We start from the raw sequence: 16,967 nt of genomic DNA on the forward strand, positions 1-16,967 counted from the left end.
GCCTCTCTGTGGAACAGTTTATGATAATGGTCCTGTTTCAGAAAAAGGGATCAAGCTTTTTCCAAGACTTCAACAACAGGCAAATAGACTACTTCCATGGTAACTTTCATCTAGGTCTGCAACTACAGTAACAATTATTTTTATTAGGGATTCATTGGCTGATTACTTTTTTAAATAACTGATGAATCATTTTTTGTCAGAGCAACAGCCCAAAACAAAGATATTCAGTTAACTATCATGTATGACAAACAAAACTATCAAATCTTGACATTTAAGATGCTGGATCCAGCAAAGGTTTGGTATTTTTGCTTTAAAAAAAAAAATAAAAAATCACTAAAACCACTGTTTCATTATTAAAATAATTGGCAAGTAATTTTCTGTCGATTGACTAAGATTAATGACTAACTGTTGCGTTGTGTTGTGTTTGTTTTACTCATTTTTGAACGACAGAACAAGGTAAAAGTATCACTCAACAATTTGTTTAACCATAGCTCTTGTCAAAGTGCATGAAGACTGTAGAATAGTGAATCTAAGAGAGAACAAATACCAGAAAAAAGAGAAAGCAGACGACAGAGAGAGCTTGCGTCATCCAACATGTGGACCTTTATGATTTGCATCATAAAGCATGAGTCTTTTTAAATTGGCCTCCACCATTTGTTAAACTAAATACACCTGCATACACTGACCATCTTGCACACACACACACTCTTTTCAGTCCACGGCTCAGCCGACTATTCATCACCCTCTAACAGGATCTGTGTGTTACACCCTGACCACTTAACCAGACCCCCAGTGATTTGCTTAAACCTCCTTGTCCAAGGCTGACAGAGTCCTGCTCTGTCCTGCATCCTTCCCTCTGCAACAGAGCACTCTTGACTCCATGCAGCGCCTTTCAACTTTAATCAACTTTGCCTGCAGAAAACTGTCGCTGTGCGTAAACAGCTGAATTTCAACATATCGGTTAGTACTGGGCCATTCAAGTTAAAACTATAAGCAATACATAAGCAGCTGCCTTACATAACTAAAACTCACAGTCAATCACACAAGTATACTGGTCATTTAAAATAAATAGAGGTTTCAATCCAAAAATTATTGTGAAAACAGCTGCTACTATGTGATTCTCAATAAAAAAATAAACAGATGTGCACTACTTCAACACCAAACACACACAATATTGGTGACAGCAACAACATGGCCCAAAAAATAATTAACAGAAACAACTATTTTATAAATCCTTACTGATCATGAATCATCTACTATAATTGCTTTTAATATTGTTGCAACATCAAACATTTTCTACTTTGTTAACACACACACACACACACACACACACACACACACACACACACACCTAAAGTTGTAAAGAGCATACAAAGGCCTCTGATGTGTGCTGCTCACTGCTGGGAAAGCGATCTAATAGGTTTAGGTCTGGATCTGGGGTCTGGATGCCAACCGCTCAGAAAAGCTCATTAAACAGCCATATGAATTTAACCAGAAGAGAAAACGCAGGTGTTTCTCACAAATGGGTTTAACTCTGCATCACCAAAGCAACACTATTCATGAGATCTCTGGGTCTGGTGATCGCCTTAAAACTCAAATGTTCACCATCTTTATTATTTTATTTGTACAACAAACAATATTTATGTAGTCAGATATTAGTCAGTTTCATCTTGCTCTGTTTTATCACTATATATCTTACATTTATTTCTCTTTCTCTTATTCTCCCTGTCAGACTCCCTGGCCTTGATCATTGACGGTGCACAATGTCAATTAATATGCCAAATATATTTCACTGATATATTGATCTATTATGTGCTAAAAAAAAAAGTATTAAAAAGTGACAGGCGATGAAGAAAAGACAGTGAGACAGTTCCAATTTAAAGCTATAGTGCATAGTTTCTGTCGCCCCCATGAGGAATTCTAAGTAATGACAACAACACTGTCGGCGTGTCCACATGATACAAGCCTCCTTGATCGCACACGTGCCCCCACCCCCACCCCTTCCCCACGCAGTTGCTAGTAGCCACCATGGTAGCCATGGAGGACACGGAGGATTAAAAAAACATGGACTCTTCAGAAGAGGTAATTATCTTCACTCGAGTTTCTGCGCGCGAAAGTCACCGGGTGACACAATCTTCTGAACATAGCCATACTGAGAAATACAGAGTTGTGTGGAGCTGATTGTCTTAATTAGCTTTGTAGCAACTCATTTGGCAATGGCTTGAATGTAACGGACGTTCATTAGTATCTAAAAGTTACGCACTAAAGCTTTAATTTAAACAGATTTACAGTATAACAGAAGTGCAACAGCAAAGAAGTTTAAAAATGTTATACCAAAAATAATACTGCCTGTTTTCCACATATGTATAAGATGTACTTACAGAACACTTCTCTCCTTCATGAATACTCACTCTTGGAAACAAAAATTCCAAGAGTGAAAAATTAAAATGTAATTACGAGAGGCAATAGCGATGCTCGTTTTAGATGATTCATCGACAACAAACATCACAGTGACACAAAAACTAAAAATGGCTCTTTACTGATCAAATTCAGTATTGGTAATACCTAGTGATTAAACTGTAAACACCCATTTTATCATCTCTACTAGACATCTCCCTCTGCATTTGTTCTCTCTATCTTGACAAAACACACACAAGCATGCACATCCCCTCCTCTAACCCTGTATCCCTCCTGCCCCCATCCCAGTTGGACCATGACAATCCCCTTCACCCTGGCAATATGTCATCCCTAATCCGATTAGTATCAGCAGCACTTGAGAAACTGCAAGCTCCTTGTGGTGAGGGTCCCGAGAGGGAGGCATCTGTTGGCTGCAACAGTGCAGACCAGGCCAGGCGCGGGGCAGAAGACAGGGGTGAGGACCCTTGGTAATAATCTAACTTCAATCCACTGGGGAAGCATGGGGGGGATGCTGCAGACACGTGCCACAGAGTGGAAACTCCTCATCCTCGTCTTTACACACAAATACTTAAATTTGTCACTGAGAGGAACCTACTGAAAAAAAGCCAAAAGAATCAACATTTTTGTTGAATTGCTTATTATGATACATTACATGGACAGCTGGTTTTAAAAGAGAGCATCTTTGGTAATATAGGTGTTTCTGAGCCCTGGCGTGAGAAGGGCGAAGTCTGGGTCCGTTTAGACCAAAGCCCCCCTCTTAATTCTTTGTTTTATTCCCCTGCCCCTCTGTCCCCTTTAGGCTAAAGGGCTTCTTTCAAGAAAAGCAGGATAGAGGTGTAATCCTTAAAAACCTCGCTGTAATGCTCTCATGCTTCCCAAGATCCAATTTTTTAATCTTCATATACATGTAGAGGCTTCATAAATCCGGCTTCAGCCTCCTGACAAGACAGTAAATCTAGTAATAATATGCCCGGGTGCAAAATAAAACGAAGAAAAAAAAGCCAACATCCACCATGTTTACATGTTTGGCTAAAGATAAAATGATGGGATGATTGTGGATTGGAAAGAAACAAACAATTCATGGAAAAACAATTCTTGGACTGAACAGTGTATATATTTTTTTTAGGTCAGGGTAAAAACTAAAAAGAATACATGAAGGACATGAATACATATTAATTTACACACAGACTTTGCTTTTCCTCAAGATGTACAGAACAATGATTAGTGGATATACAGAATATTTATAGGCAACGATTTTTATGTTTAAGTGATTTTCCAGCAAAAATACCAAATATTTGATGTTTCCAGCTTCTCAAATGTGAGTATTAGTGATGTTTTCTTGTCTTTCATTAAGTAAACGCTATAGTAAACAACAATTTGAGGTTAGGACTGTTAGTCAGCCAAAAAAGCAATGGCGTTTTATAGAGAAATTGATTAACCGTGAAAATAATTGGCAGATTAATCGACATACACATGCATAACGGCAAACCCACACAATATCACCCATGCAAAGACAAACCCTTGAGTATGCAAATACACTCTCCACTAATTATTGCGTTTGGTAAAAGTTCAAAATTGTGTCATGATCGAGGAAACGTGTCACCAGTGTAAAGTGATGACACTCGGCACTGTGGTCAGAACATCATGAGTCACTTTCACTCTAATCTAATCACATGACTCACGCGGGGAGTTCCGGAGAGTTTTACATTTAATTTTCTTATATTCAGCATATGAACTGCATTCTATGAAACTTAATATAAAAATGTAGTCATTAAATATGTGTTTGCTTTTCAAAGTGCACCAGTAAGCATTTTCTGCCATTCTATCCACTCTCATCCCAAACCTCTAGTTTCACATTGACTTGATTTTCTTACATTAACTGTTTTTAACAAGCTGACTGACTCAAAGGATTCAGCCTCTTTGTAGTGAAGATCGCTCAGTCAAACAACAATAAGGACAAGTCAGCTGCAACAATGACGAGCTCCTCAGCTACACAAAGCCCTGCTGAGCGGCTGGTCCATCATGGTAGGGGGACAGGCTAAAAATACCACTGGGACCTGCCACTATTGACTAAACAAACTGGAGCTAATGGGGGGGCCTCAGTGCTGTACACACACACACACACACACACACACACACACACACACACACACACACACACACACACACACACGCGCACACACGCACACACGCACGCATGCTTGCTACAACGCCTCCCTAGAGAGTGAGATATAATCAGAGAGATTGGTGGCAGACTAGGGCAGTGAGACAGCCTGGTGCGTAGCCAATAGGGACAAGGCTAGCAGGTCAGGCCTCATCATCACAACATGTTTGCCTGGCTGGCACACTTCAGTGAGGAAAAGAGGGAACAAGGGAGCATGTGATCAGTAGCGGGAAAAGTATGTAAATAAAAGCCGAGACCCTGGACAAAAAAAAAAAAAAGTATAAAAAGAAATATGTATCCTTTAAAGTTGGAAGATGGAAGAAAGCAGAAAGGGAAAATGGAAGAGGTGAAAGAGGATGGGGGGGGAACCACAGAGGCTTGGCTCGTTCACAAGTACATACAGAAATGCCTGTGTGACACCAAAATTGCAAAACTGCATGAGGAGAACAGAGGAGGAGAAAGAAGAGGAGGAGGAGTAGTGGCTGTGTCTGTGGGTGGCAGCCACGCTTTAATCCCCCTGAGAGCCAACATGAAGAGGGTCAACAATACCCGAGAGAGTGTTTGTGCTCCTGCTCTAGTCAATGGCATCCACTTCTGCTTTCAGTAATGTGTGTAAGAGTGTGTGGTGAAAAACAAAAGTGAATTTGACAAAACAATTAATTAGGTAAATTTGCCAAATAATCTAATGGATTCTAATGGAATAAAAAAAAACATGTTATGAAGAGAGGACCTTGAAAAACAACAGCTCCAATCTAAAATGTGAGCAGACATTCTGCTGTCTAACTCGCCATCTAGTGGTGACCTGCTATAACTACACATTTCTGACTGGATGTTCATTATACTTTGTTTTTTTTATAGAAACAAATCTTTTTAAACAAATTTTATTCCCCTATGATCCAAAAATGTGTTGTCTTTCCTGATCACTATAGTTTACAGTTAACAATCCTCTGTCCCCTGGGGACAAGGACAGCTAGGAACGTGTTTCTGATAATAGAAAGAGAAGAGTAAAATGAGGGAAAAAGTAATTAATGAGCTGCTCATTAAACAACAGAATCCGTATAAATGAGAAAACAACGAATTAATTAAATACAGCATGTTCCGCACAGCAACGTTATTTTTTGAAATCAGATATTTTATATTATATTATATTTTGAGTTAATGGTGTGGTCAGCAATTTTTACGATTAAAATAAAACAAAAAAAATCTAAATATTATAAAATCATGAGCCCTAATCAATGTATATCATTTGTTACACATTTTGTGTGTATGCATTGCTCTCTCTGCTAACTCTACCTTTGTCAGGACAGAGATGTACTTCTTGAGAGAAGTCAGGGCCTCTCCTTTGATGAGGGTATGGGCAGCTACCTCCACACGCAGAGAGTAGTGCAGCGTGGACTCCAGGTCTGCCATGTACACCCCGGACCTGGGCACACAATCACACACTTCATGTCAACAAATAATAAGAATGAGCATACAAAAAGACAGAGCCGCATGTATTGTTCATACCTGTTGAAGGGTCTCCAGGGCTCCTCTGTGCTGTTGGTGAGGATGTCTAGGGTGACCGGTAGAGGCTTCCCTGACCGCACCACCCCCGGCAGCCTCTGGAGGGCGTAAGAGTAGAAAGTACGAGCCTCAATGTTGCTGAGGGAGAGAAGGACAGGTGAGACTGACCTTTAGGTCACTCAGCATAGACTATATGCACAAACATATGTGGACACCCCCTCTCTTGCTTTCCTGATAAAACATTACAATGATCCCATGCACAAAGGAGGTCCAGAAAGAAATGTTTTTACAGTTTGGTTTGAAATAATTTGACCCATCCAACACTTTGTGATCAACTGAAACCCCAGACCTTATCACTTAACATCAGTGGCCGAACACACTAATGCTCTTGTGGCTGAATGGGAGCAAATCTCTGCAGCCATGTTCCAAAATCTTGTATAAGGCCTTCATAGAAGAGTTGTGGCTGTTATAGCAGAATGTTAATGCCCAATGTTTGGAACGAGATGTTCAACAATCACATGTGGGTGTAATGTTTGACTGTACACTTTTGGCCATATAGTGTACATGTAACCCAGTTTGTATAGCAATGTGTTAAGAGCATAGCTTTAATTCTGCAAGGAACCTGAAACAAATGCACTGTTTTTTTTTATTTCAACCTTTTGTTTCAGCAGTCCACTGCCATAAAAATTGTTTTATGACCTGTATTTCTTTGTGGCCATATATTTTATACACTTACGGGAATGCATTTTAAATACTGAGCAGATGGTGCCAGAGTAGCATGGAACTGAGAGAGAGCGAGAGATTGCTGATTATTTAGCCATGTGATAACCCTGCAACAGCCATTAATTTTCTCTCTCTCTCTCTCTCTCTCTCTCTGAGAGAGAGAGAGAGTGGGGCAGAGAGAGAAAGAGAGTATCGTAAAACTGGAAGAGGATGGTAATAAGGAGGATGGATACTCTGGGCCCACGCTCACTCACACCAGCCAGGGACTCAATTACACCTGCGTGTCTGGTGGGAGTGTACAGATGTGGAGGGAGAGCCATTCATCCAGTGATCCCCAGGGCCGGCGGGCAGGCAGGCATCAGGGTGGGCTGGGAGGGAATGCATTCACCTGGGACCAGCACACATTACATGCATGACGGATGTGACACACACACACACACACACACAGACACACACACACACACACACCCCCTCTCCCAGGATCAATCAGACATTCAGCAATGATGGGAGGCCATCTGTCGCCGTGTGCGGCTGGGGCTTGTTTGGCAGGTGAAGCCAGAAAAGCAATGGCATTGTTTTCATGCAAGAAATTAAAAAACCTCCCCTCTGTACAGTGATGGAGATGAGGGGGGTTGGAAGGGGAGAGATGGAGGGTGAATAAATAAATCAGCAATAAATCATTTCCTTTTTGCATTTGTCAACTAAAAAGAGTCCTCTTTGCATGCCAAGTTATTGAAACAGCCAAACAAAGAGGCAGAAACAGCAGATGAATTTGCAGGGTGAGGAATGATCAGCGCCGCTTTATGATAGTGAATAATGGGAGCAATTCTGATGCTCTGATCCCATTAAGAGGCCAGATGTTTAAAAGCATTCTCATGAATAGGGTTCAGATAATGAGCACACGATGAAGGTTTACAGCAGAAAGCAAAGTTGTCGCGTGTGGAACAATAGGAACCAAGGGAGAAAAAACTTGGTGTTTGTGTATTTCAGATCAAGCTAAATGGAAATAACTGTAAAAAGTTTGAGATGTTATCGAGATATATACAAAACGATCAATATGTACCAGGTACAGAACATACAAGATATATACAAAAACAGTTCATGTTGCAATAGACTCACAGCTTCACACATCACGTCCATCCACTTGCTTTTAAAAATGTTAGCCCTACAAATCGAATGCTGACTGTGGATAGAAAAACACATTCAGAACAGTAACAACATTGTTTTTTCCAATGTGTATTGTCCTGTAATTCACTTCACAGATAACAATCGGCAGATCTGGATGGTCTTAACACAAGCTGAATGCTGTTATATCCTGTTGGAGGTGGCGCTTGTTACCGTTTGGCAAAACCACAATCTGGCCTCCTTTATTTGCATGTTTACATTGTGGGTTTGTCATTTTTAGGGTTGTCCCAAACCAGCTAGTGGGGAAAGGCAGTGAACAATAAAGCCTTCAGACAGCACGTCTGCCCCAGCGCTGACTCGATTCTCCTGTGCTCCTCGTTGTTAGTGCAGCGCCACAGAACAGGGGAAACACTGTATAAATTCACGTTCTGTCCTGCGCAACCACACAGGTGTTTTCACTTATTCTGGCTAATTAGACCTCTGCTCAGGTGGAAGTTGGAGAGAGCTATGCTGAAATTACAAGGTCACCAAACCTCATGAACCAAAGACATAATAAGGGTGTAACCTCTCTCACCATCATGGTGGAACAAAATCCAGCTGGCGAAATTCACTCGTGTGGTGTAGCCAAAACCAGGAAGAGACAGGAAATAGGGTGGGTTTAATCAATTACAATTACTTAATAAAAAAAAAAAAAACACGCTATCTGTTTTAAAGTATGCAATATAAATACAACCACAGTTTACAATGTTTACTAAATGTAGCCCTCCACGCCGGCCTGTGTGATTTTATTTTTCTTAGTTATGCTGCGTTACAGACACAATTTTTTGCCCGTAAGTTAAGACTTCTAGTCACGATTCAGGACTTGGTAGCGTTCCAGGCAAAGTCACAACAAACCCTTCTGCGGCTACCTAACTTGCTAGCTGATAGTAGCGATTTATAGTCGGCGACATATTTTGGGCTTCATTTAATAAAAATGACCTGTAGTAGTACACTATCGTATGTGTATTGTTTTGATTACAATGTGCGGAATTACTTTACGTTGCCTATTTATGTCTATTCATTTCTATTTCTCACCGTTAATCACTGGCGTCTGTACAGCATCAACAGGGGTCGCCATTGTTGTTTATGTGTATATGACGTCAAAAACTGTAACTGGGAGTACAACGATCTGGTACGAGTTCACGGGTAGTAAGTTACGGGTTTGACTGCCGTTCCAGGGCACTTTCACGGGTAGAAGGTTGTGAAAACACGGGTTACGGGTTGCCTGGAACGCAGTAGCGATCTGTTTGGGATACAACCTTAAAAGCGAATTCCGGTCAATTTCAACACGTAGCTCTGTTGTTTGGAAATTTGGAGTGCTGGCAGTAGCAAAAAAAACAAAAAGAATCGGTGCTGCCTACACCATGTTATCCCCCTGCTAGCGTTAGCACTCAACAGGCTTAAACAGGGCAAGTTTTAAACGTGTTTTAAGCCTCTAAACATGCTCGAAATGTCATTACAACTGCCTACCCATGTGCAGTGATTCCTTCTGAGGGAACACAGCGAATCTGACTGCAGTAGATGTGACAGAAACGCACAAAAGTTGTGTTAATCCAACCAGTGCACATACCTCTGTTTATTTCCTGAGAAGAGCTACATGTTGAAATCGACCAGAATTCTCCTTTAATGCTAACTATCCGGTCTAAAAAAACAACTGTTACTAATGCCTGAAATATAAACACACCACATCCTTTAGCAGGGAAAGAACCTACCATACACTGACTGTTTGTAAAAGCAAATACAGTATAAAAGCCTTCATGAACTGGTGTAACAAATCTCTGTTTTCTAATATGTAGAAAATGATAATTATTATTATCATCATAAATCTCTACACTGCACAATACATTATGTCTATTTGAAAAGAACACAGAATCTCAAATTTGGCATATCTTTGCACATACTTTCTTATATTTTTAGTAGGGCTGTCAAACAATTAATTTTTTTTAATCGCGATTAATCGCTGAATTTCTATAGTTAATCACGTTTAATCGCATGTTTTGTCACGTGATTAAAATTCTATTATTTTGCATTTCAGAACGGTTTTTAACAATGGAAAGCAATTCTTACCAGTGTATCTTGATTGGGAATCAAATTAATGCAAAGAAAGTTACTTTATGAACTTGACTTTAAGATTTGTATTTGTTTATTATTTATTTATTTACTGTAAACAAAAGAAAAATGTGTGAATCTAGTCACACATTTGAATCTAGAGTCACTATATAGTGTGCAGTAACTCCTAAATAATGTGGATTACTCACTGACGTCCAGTGATCACCTTGCATCACCTTGTAGCAGTTCCAGTGTGGCTGCTTGCTCCGTGTGGTAAAGGCTGTGTATGGTGAAACTACTGTCCCCCTCGACGGCAATGTATAAGACGGGTCAGAACATGCCAACCGTAGTCTTTAAGAACCGAGTCTTCTACCATGCTGACAGGTCTGCAGTTAGTTGCCACCCATTTTGCAAGAGCAGTAGTAATTTTTTTGGATTTGGTTTCATCAACAGGTCGGCGACTAGTAGCACTCTCCAAAATAGTGCTTTGCCTGAGCCTGCTAGCATCAACCTGAGCCACGTTAATTAGCTCGTAGGTGGTAGCTCAAGCCTGACGTGCTTCGGTGATATTTTAATTTGGCGTTACACAATGTGCATGTGGCTTTCGACTTGTCTATGAGCCGTCCGGGAGTTTTGGAAAATAAAAAGGTTCATTCAGAGTTGTGTTGCTGCTGTCTTTCTCCATCATGCCTGCAGCCTGCAGCAGCAGGATGTGTTACGAGGAAGTATGGCAGCTTGATGATAAGTAAAGGTGCGGCAAAGGGTCAAAATAGTAGCCTGTTAGGCACCACGCCAAGCTGAGTTAAGTGTAAAATAAATTAATAAATGGCGGCATGCGATTAATGCGATTTAAAAAAATGAACGCGTTATGCTCGGCCCTTAATCGCATCGCGATTAACGCGTTAATGCTGACAAACATTGTCACGATGATAATACTGTAGTTATAAATAGCAGAGCACTGTATAATGCAGTGGAAGTTAAAGACTGCACAGATACTCACACTTTGAGTCTGGTTAAGTTGCCTTGAGGAGAGTAAAGGTAGCAGGATGGAAACTCAGTCACTCCCAGTTTGGTTACCAGACCTTCCTCAGTGCTCAGGACTCTCCGCACTGCGACGTTCTCATACTGTAACAAGTCCAGGGTTACCTGGTAACACAGTACACACATACACACACTTCAAACTAAAGATTTTAGTCACGTTATATTTCAACATATGTCATGTTTATCTGTGATGTGCAATCATTTCTAGTCAAACATTACAACAGCTTATTTTGACCACGTTTTCTCTTTCTGGCTAAAGTAAGACATACATAGTCAGAGAGAAACTATATTTTGTATTTCTGAGAGCTCATCTCTTCTGCTGCACAAAAAGAAATAATATTCAAGAGGAGAAACAAACATACAGCTCAGGTTGATGAAAACATGAGCCATTACCTCTCGCCCGATATAGGATTTAGTGTCCTCGAAGATCAGAGCCAGGTGTTGAACGCTGTTGGTCTCGAAGAAGCTGTCGATCTCTGCTTGGCTGGACAGAGAGATGAGCAGACAAAACACTTAAGACTGGAATCTTAGGTACGAGTTACACTAAGCCGCGAAGAATTGCCAAACATCACCAACAAATCTTAAAGGCTATTGATCCAGCAGAGAACAAAAGGAAGAATTAAGTAAGAGCATATGACATATTTTATCTAATTAAGAAAAAGGGACATTATAAATGTATCTAATTTATCTAAGAAGACTTTAGTTCATTTGGAAATAGTTATTTTTAAATGCCTTGGATCTCCTTTATCCACAAGACTACTTTTTTATCTGAAGAACATCCACAATCACAACCATAAACTTTAAAGCTGTGTGATATCTGGTTTCAAGTATGTTGTTTCCACTTGAAAAAAAAGGAGAAGAAAATTGCATGATTCTGAGAGAAACAATGTTACGTTTCCTTTAAATGTAAAAGGAGAAATAAACTTGACTTCCTGCTTCCTTTTCCTGCACCACTGTGATAATAAACTATGTGTGCAGTATCTGAATACATGCGTGGCAGTATGTGGGCAGAGCAGTGTGGCCTACTAGTGAAGACCTAATGAAGACCTTTCTTAGTGGAAAGATTTGGATCCCTCATTCTGTCACTAATAAATAACAGTGTGGCAGCTAATGATGAGATCAGATAAATTGATGCAATATGATGAGAATGTGTGTTTCTACAGCAACAAGAGCACAATAATGCAACAAAAGGTAGAAGAAGTACGGTAGCTCAACATGGAACTATAATAAAATACTAAAATAAACTATAATAATACATGAAAACAGCAGTTCAGCACATTCAATAAAAGTGTGAGATAGGTAGATGTGGGGAAGAATACGGACTCACTTGCATTTAAGCCTTACCGTGCATGTTACTACAAATATTATTATTATTATTATTATTATTACAGAGTGTGTGTGTGTGTGTGTGTGTGTGTGTGTGTGTGTGTGTGTGTGTGTACCTGGTGGGCTCCAGTGGGGGGCAGGCTGGAGGCCAGGGCTCTTCATGGGATTCCAGTTTGTCTATGATCCTGTGACGGAGCACCCGAACATCATGAGTGGAAGCTGGAGGTCAAAGATTATCAAGAGAACATTATACACTGCTGTTGATTATTATTTACTAATGACTACCTGAGCATGTATACAAACATCTGCAAACTGGACGCGCTCTATAAAAGATACATTTAAGGTGGAGGCTACTCCTTTATTTTCACTGGCTGAGTTGCTTCTGTGTGTGTGTGTGTGTGTGTGTGTGTGTGTGTGTGTGTGTGTGTGTGTGTGTGTGTGTAGTAGTAGTAGTAGTAGTAGTACCTTTAAAGGCCTGTCCTGTAGAATCAGCTTTGGAATAAGCATGGAAGAACTGCAAAGTGAAAGAGAGAGAAAGTTTGGGTTACGTAGGAAGTGGTGAAAAAAAGAGAAGTGAGATCAGATCAGACGGCACTCACACAGCCATGAGAGAAGCAAAGTGATGTTGTGTAATGTGGGGGTGTGGGTGGGGGGGGCAGCTTTCCACTCTGCCCGCCTTGACCCCTAAATCCTTCCTGATTGAAATGAGCCGCAGATGTTAAAGCTCCATTGTGTGTTCAAACAGAAAGAGCTCTTTGTTTCATTGGCTCTCGCTGGATGACAGAAAGGAGAGTCTGAAACACACACTACTGCTGACTAATCAGATACGATACAAATACAAATGCAGATGTTTGAAGCTGGAGTGTTTCTGCTGATCATGCATAAGTTAACTCTACTGGGAAAGACTGTTGCATCTACAGTATCTAACCCAATCTGTCACGTTAACATCCAGAGCTTCAAGAATTTTATATATATATATATATATATATATATATATATATATATATATATATATATATATATATATATATATATATATATATATATATATATATATATATATATATATATATATATATATATAAATAAACCCTTTTAACATACCGGTAGGCTGCTCGTACACATTGATAACGCAACATTACACTGAATTCTAACACTGCTACTTTTACGAGGAGAAAAGTCCTCTGTTGACTGAATATTAACAACAATATTCTAACGTGGATCATTCAGATTTTGAAGTTACTAAATGACAAACAGCCCAAAAAAGGTTATTTTCCTTTATACAATTGACAAAAAAAATGAAAGAAACTATTCAACTGCTGAAGAAATTTCAGAGTTTATGTATAATGGCTTCAGAAACACCACAAAACAAAATCACTAGTTAACAAGTGAAACATACTAACAGATAGGATAGAGTCTGATCACTTAGGGGTGAAAGTTAAACTTTTGAATAGACTGTGGTTTATCAAATACCTTTTTAAAGTACCTTATCTGCAAAAGTCTTTTGTTTCCAAGCATGCTAATGCACATTATACACTACATGCTAATCAAAGTCAAACATAACGTATTCGTGTTGAAAAAGGGGAGCTCCCAGACATGTTCAAGGAAAACTGTGAACATTCCTGATTTTATGGTCACTTCAGAACATGTATTGGAGTACCATGGAAGGGAAGGGACTAGAAATGGTATGTTTCTGAATGTAGTCTGGTGTGCTACTGCAAGATAAAGACCACAGCACAGTTGTTTCCGATGTATACATTTCATTCAAGTCATGGAATCAAGGACAAAGATTTGCTTCAGCACCTGCTTCTCTCTCTTCAGTACCTCATCGAATTAGGGCTGCAAATAGTGATTATATATCTTATCAAATTAGTTTTTTCATTTATTCAAGTTGACAAGATGACAAATGTACCATGTATTCAATTTAGTATCATAAAATACTATAAAGAAAACTGATTTATTCACATTTGAGAAGCTGGAAGCGGTGAACTTTCGGTATTTTTGCTTTAAAAATGATTTAAACAATTGATTATTTAAATTGTTGCGGATTTATTTTCTGTCAATCGACTAATCAATTTATCAACTAATCATTTAAGCTTTACAAATACCTTAAAATAAATTCCAAAAACAGAACAAAGGTGCTTGTTTTTTTTTTTAATACACGTTTAATTCAGCTGTGTCTTTTACAAAGCCAGAGTAATATCTTTCAAATCTTTTAGTCTTTTTGGACTATTATTAAGAAAATTATTTGAATAATTAACAGTAAAAAAATGAAGGCTTAAGACTTGTTCCAATACTTTAGAAGTCTTTAAAGTCTGCAACAGTAGATAGTAGACACAGTAATCACATCTGTCCCAGGACATCTGCTTTACTGGATAGATAAGTGTAAGTGTTGGGCCTGTGTAAACACTTAATATACTGTATAATACCTTTATAGTGGGGTACGCTCTGATGCCGAAGCCAGTGCAGACCTTCCTGTTTTCCTCTGCAGCACAGTCAACAGCTGCCAGGTCCACAGCTGGCTTCCACTCTGAAGAACAAACATCAAACAGAGCCACAGTAAATATTTAGTGTACGGTCTACTACACCCTGTACAGTCTGCTGACACTGGATAGGCCTTATGTTGTCCTTGAGCCATGCAGCGTGCCAATATGAACTTCAGTATATCAATACACAAGAAGTCCATATTGTCAAGAAAAAATTCTGTTTATCGAATAGACCTTAATTACCTCTATCTATCCACGTCTATTTATTTATGAAAGAAGGCAACAAACTCATCACATAATACAATAACTGAAGTGATTCTTACATGTTTTTGTAGCTGATAAACATCAACAGGTTGAGGGTTGCCATGCTGCCAGTCATTTAATCTGCATGAAATCCTAATATTTTCTCTTGTATTCTCCTCAAATATTAGATGGATGACCCTCCTAAGCAAAGCATTTGAGAGCATGCCAAGACATCAGTAGCCATTGTTGACTGTGTGTGAGAGTGTAACACAGGACTGAAATATCCCATGACTGTGTCAGGCCTTCTGCCATCATCAGAAACTTTGCCCTCAACTATATTCCTAATAATATTTATTGTCATAGCTCTGTGATATTAATTTTGGCTCAAGAGCTACAGAGAAAAAAACCTAGTTGGAGGATGTGATGGAGAGCCAGAATAAAAAGACATTCATTAGATCACATGCTCTAATTAACAGATAGAAACAACGGCTTGGTGCTCTCACTGTTCCCATGCAGATTATAAAAAACACAGGGAGATGTAACCAAGGCAATATTTAAGCTAATTAATTCAGGACTATTAGTCCTAAAATGTTTAACAATGATGTCTGACTATTTCGCTGGCTTATCATGTGAATGAAACAAACTCGGAAAGTGTTTACAAAGAATGTAGTAAGAATGAATGCATTTTACCAGACTAATAATAGACATAATTAATTGGCATTGTAAACAGCTGCAGCTACGTGACTTGCAGCTGGTCCGTACCAACCTTTTATGTCACTCGCCAAACTTTTGTAAACCGGAGAAAAGGCGATGCAGTGTCCGCACCATGAAGCATAAAACTCCACAAGAACAGCTGCTGAGGAGTTGATCAAAACCGACTCCACATTTTCCTGACTTAATACGATGACTTGATCAGAAGCGGTGTACAGTCCAGCCTCCGCAGCAGAAGGAAAAAGAAGACAAAAACATAACCAAATTGCGAATGTTGCTATCCTTCTGGGATATATTTGTATTTCTACAGTAAACCGAGACGTGGCACGACCACAGCGCCGCGCCATCTTCCCCGTTCGAGCTGCTAAACCCGTCGGTTTTCACCTCCGTGTCCTAAAACTTGACACAACTTTTTCTCCCCCTTTTCCCGGTCAGCAGGCTTTATGGGTCCTCCCCCTGAAGAGCTCCAAACACCTTTCACAACAAAGTAACACACCCTCTCCACAGTCTCTCATGTTTGTCGTCAACTTCTGTGTGAAGATGAAGTCTTGATATCAGTCGAGTTAAGTGACGCGCGAGGACAAGAAGTACAGTTTGCCCCTTCACGGCTTTCATACAGGAAATAACCTTGCATTCATATTAGTATTATTAAGACTTAAATTGTTTTAAAGAAAAACTATTAGTTGAGCGTAAACGGCCATACTTGACCTTCAAAATAAGTATAATAGGCAAAATCAATAAACAATTAATACCTTAAAAAAAACTTCCAACTTACTTTTTCTGGGGGGGTTTCTGGGGTTTTCAAACGCATCGCACAGCCTTCCTCAGCGGATGGAGTTATCTCCATGACAACCTATGTGACAACCAATGGTGACAACCGATGAGGAACGCCATGAGATGAAGTTGAAATCTGAGATAAAGGCTGGTAAGTGGACATTGAGTTATTATCTTGATTTTCTTTATTTATGTGTCAAAACAAAAGCTTTTGGGTCCTCTTTACCTAGACAATTAGTAACATCACCACCACTATTTTTGGTCATATAAATTACAGGTATATTCCTTCACACACAGTACGTCATTGAATGGTGACTTGTAAATGAAAAAGAAGCAATTGTGTTTCTTAACTGATAAAAGACCGG

General features: G+C 39.5%; 1 protein-coding gene across 3 annotated transcripts in view; it reads right to left on the minus strand.

The window, feature by feature from the left end:
• Nucleotides 1–16,428, minus strand: part of qsox1 (quiescin Q6 sulfhydryl oxidase 1) — a 29,354-nt gene extending 12,926 nt beyond the window's left edge. For all 3 annotated transcript variants that reach the window (XR_004898872.1, XM_031307396.2, XM_031307395.2), the window contains exons 1-8: nt 15,884–16,428; nt 14,818–14,918; nt 12,854–12,902; nt 12,505–12,607; nt 11,456–11,546; nt 11,022–11,167; nt 6,089–6,223; nt 5,876–6,005 (exon numbers count right to left, since the gene is read on the minus strand). Coding sequence is in view for 2 of the 3 variants with exons in the window: in XM_031307396.2 (XP_031163256.1) it covers nt 5,876–6,005; nt 6,089–6,223; nt 11,022–11,167; nt 11,456–11,546; nt 12,505–12,607; nt 12,854–12,902; nt 14,818–14,918; nt 15,884–16,175 (1,047 nt within the window). In the remaining variant the exon portion in view is untranslated. The remainder of the gene's footprint in view (nt 1–5,875; nt 6,006–6,088; nt 6,224–11,021; nt 11,168–11,455; nt 11,547–12,504; nt 12,608–12,853; nt 12,903–14,817; nt 14,919–15,883) is intronic.
• Nucleotides 16,429–16,967: the final 539 nt, after the last annotated feature.

Source organism: Sander lucioperca, chromosome 11 (genome assembly GCF_008315115.2).
Source record: "Sander lucioperca isolate FBNREF2018 chromosome 11, SLUC_FBN_1.2, whole genome shotgun sequence".
Lineage (NCBI taxonomy): Eukaryota > Metazoa > Chordata > Actinopteri > Perciformes > Percidae > Sander > Sander lucioperca.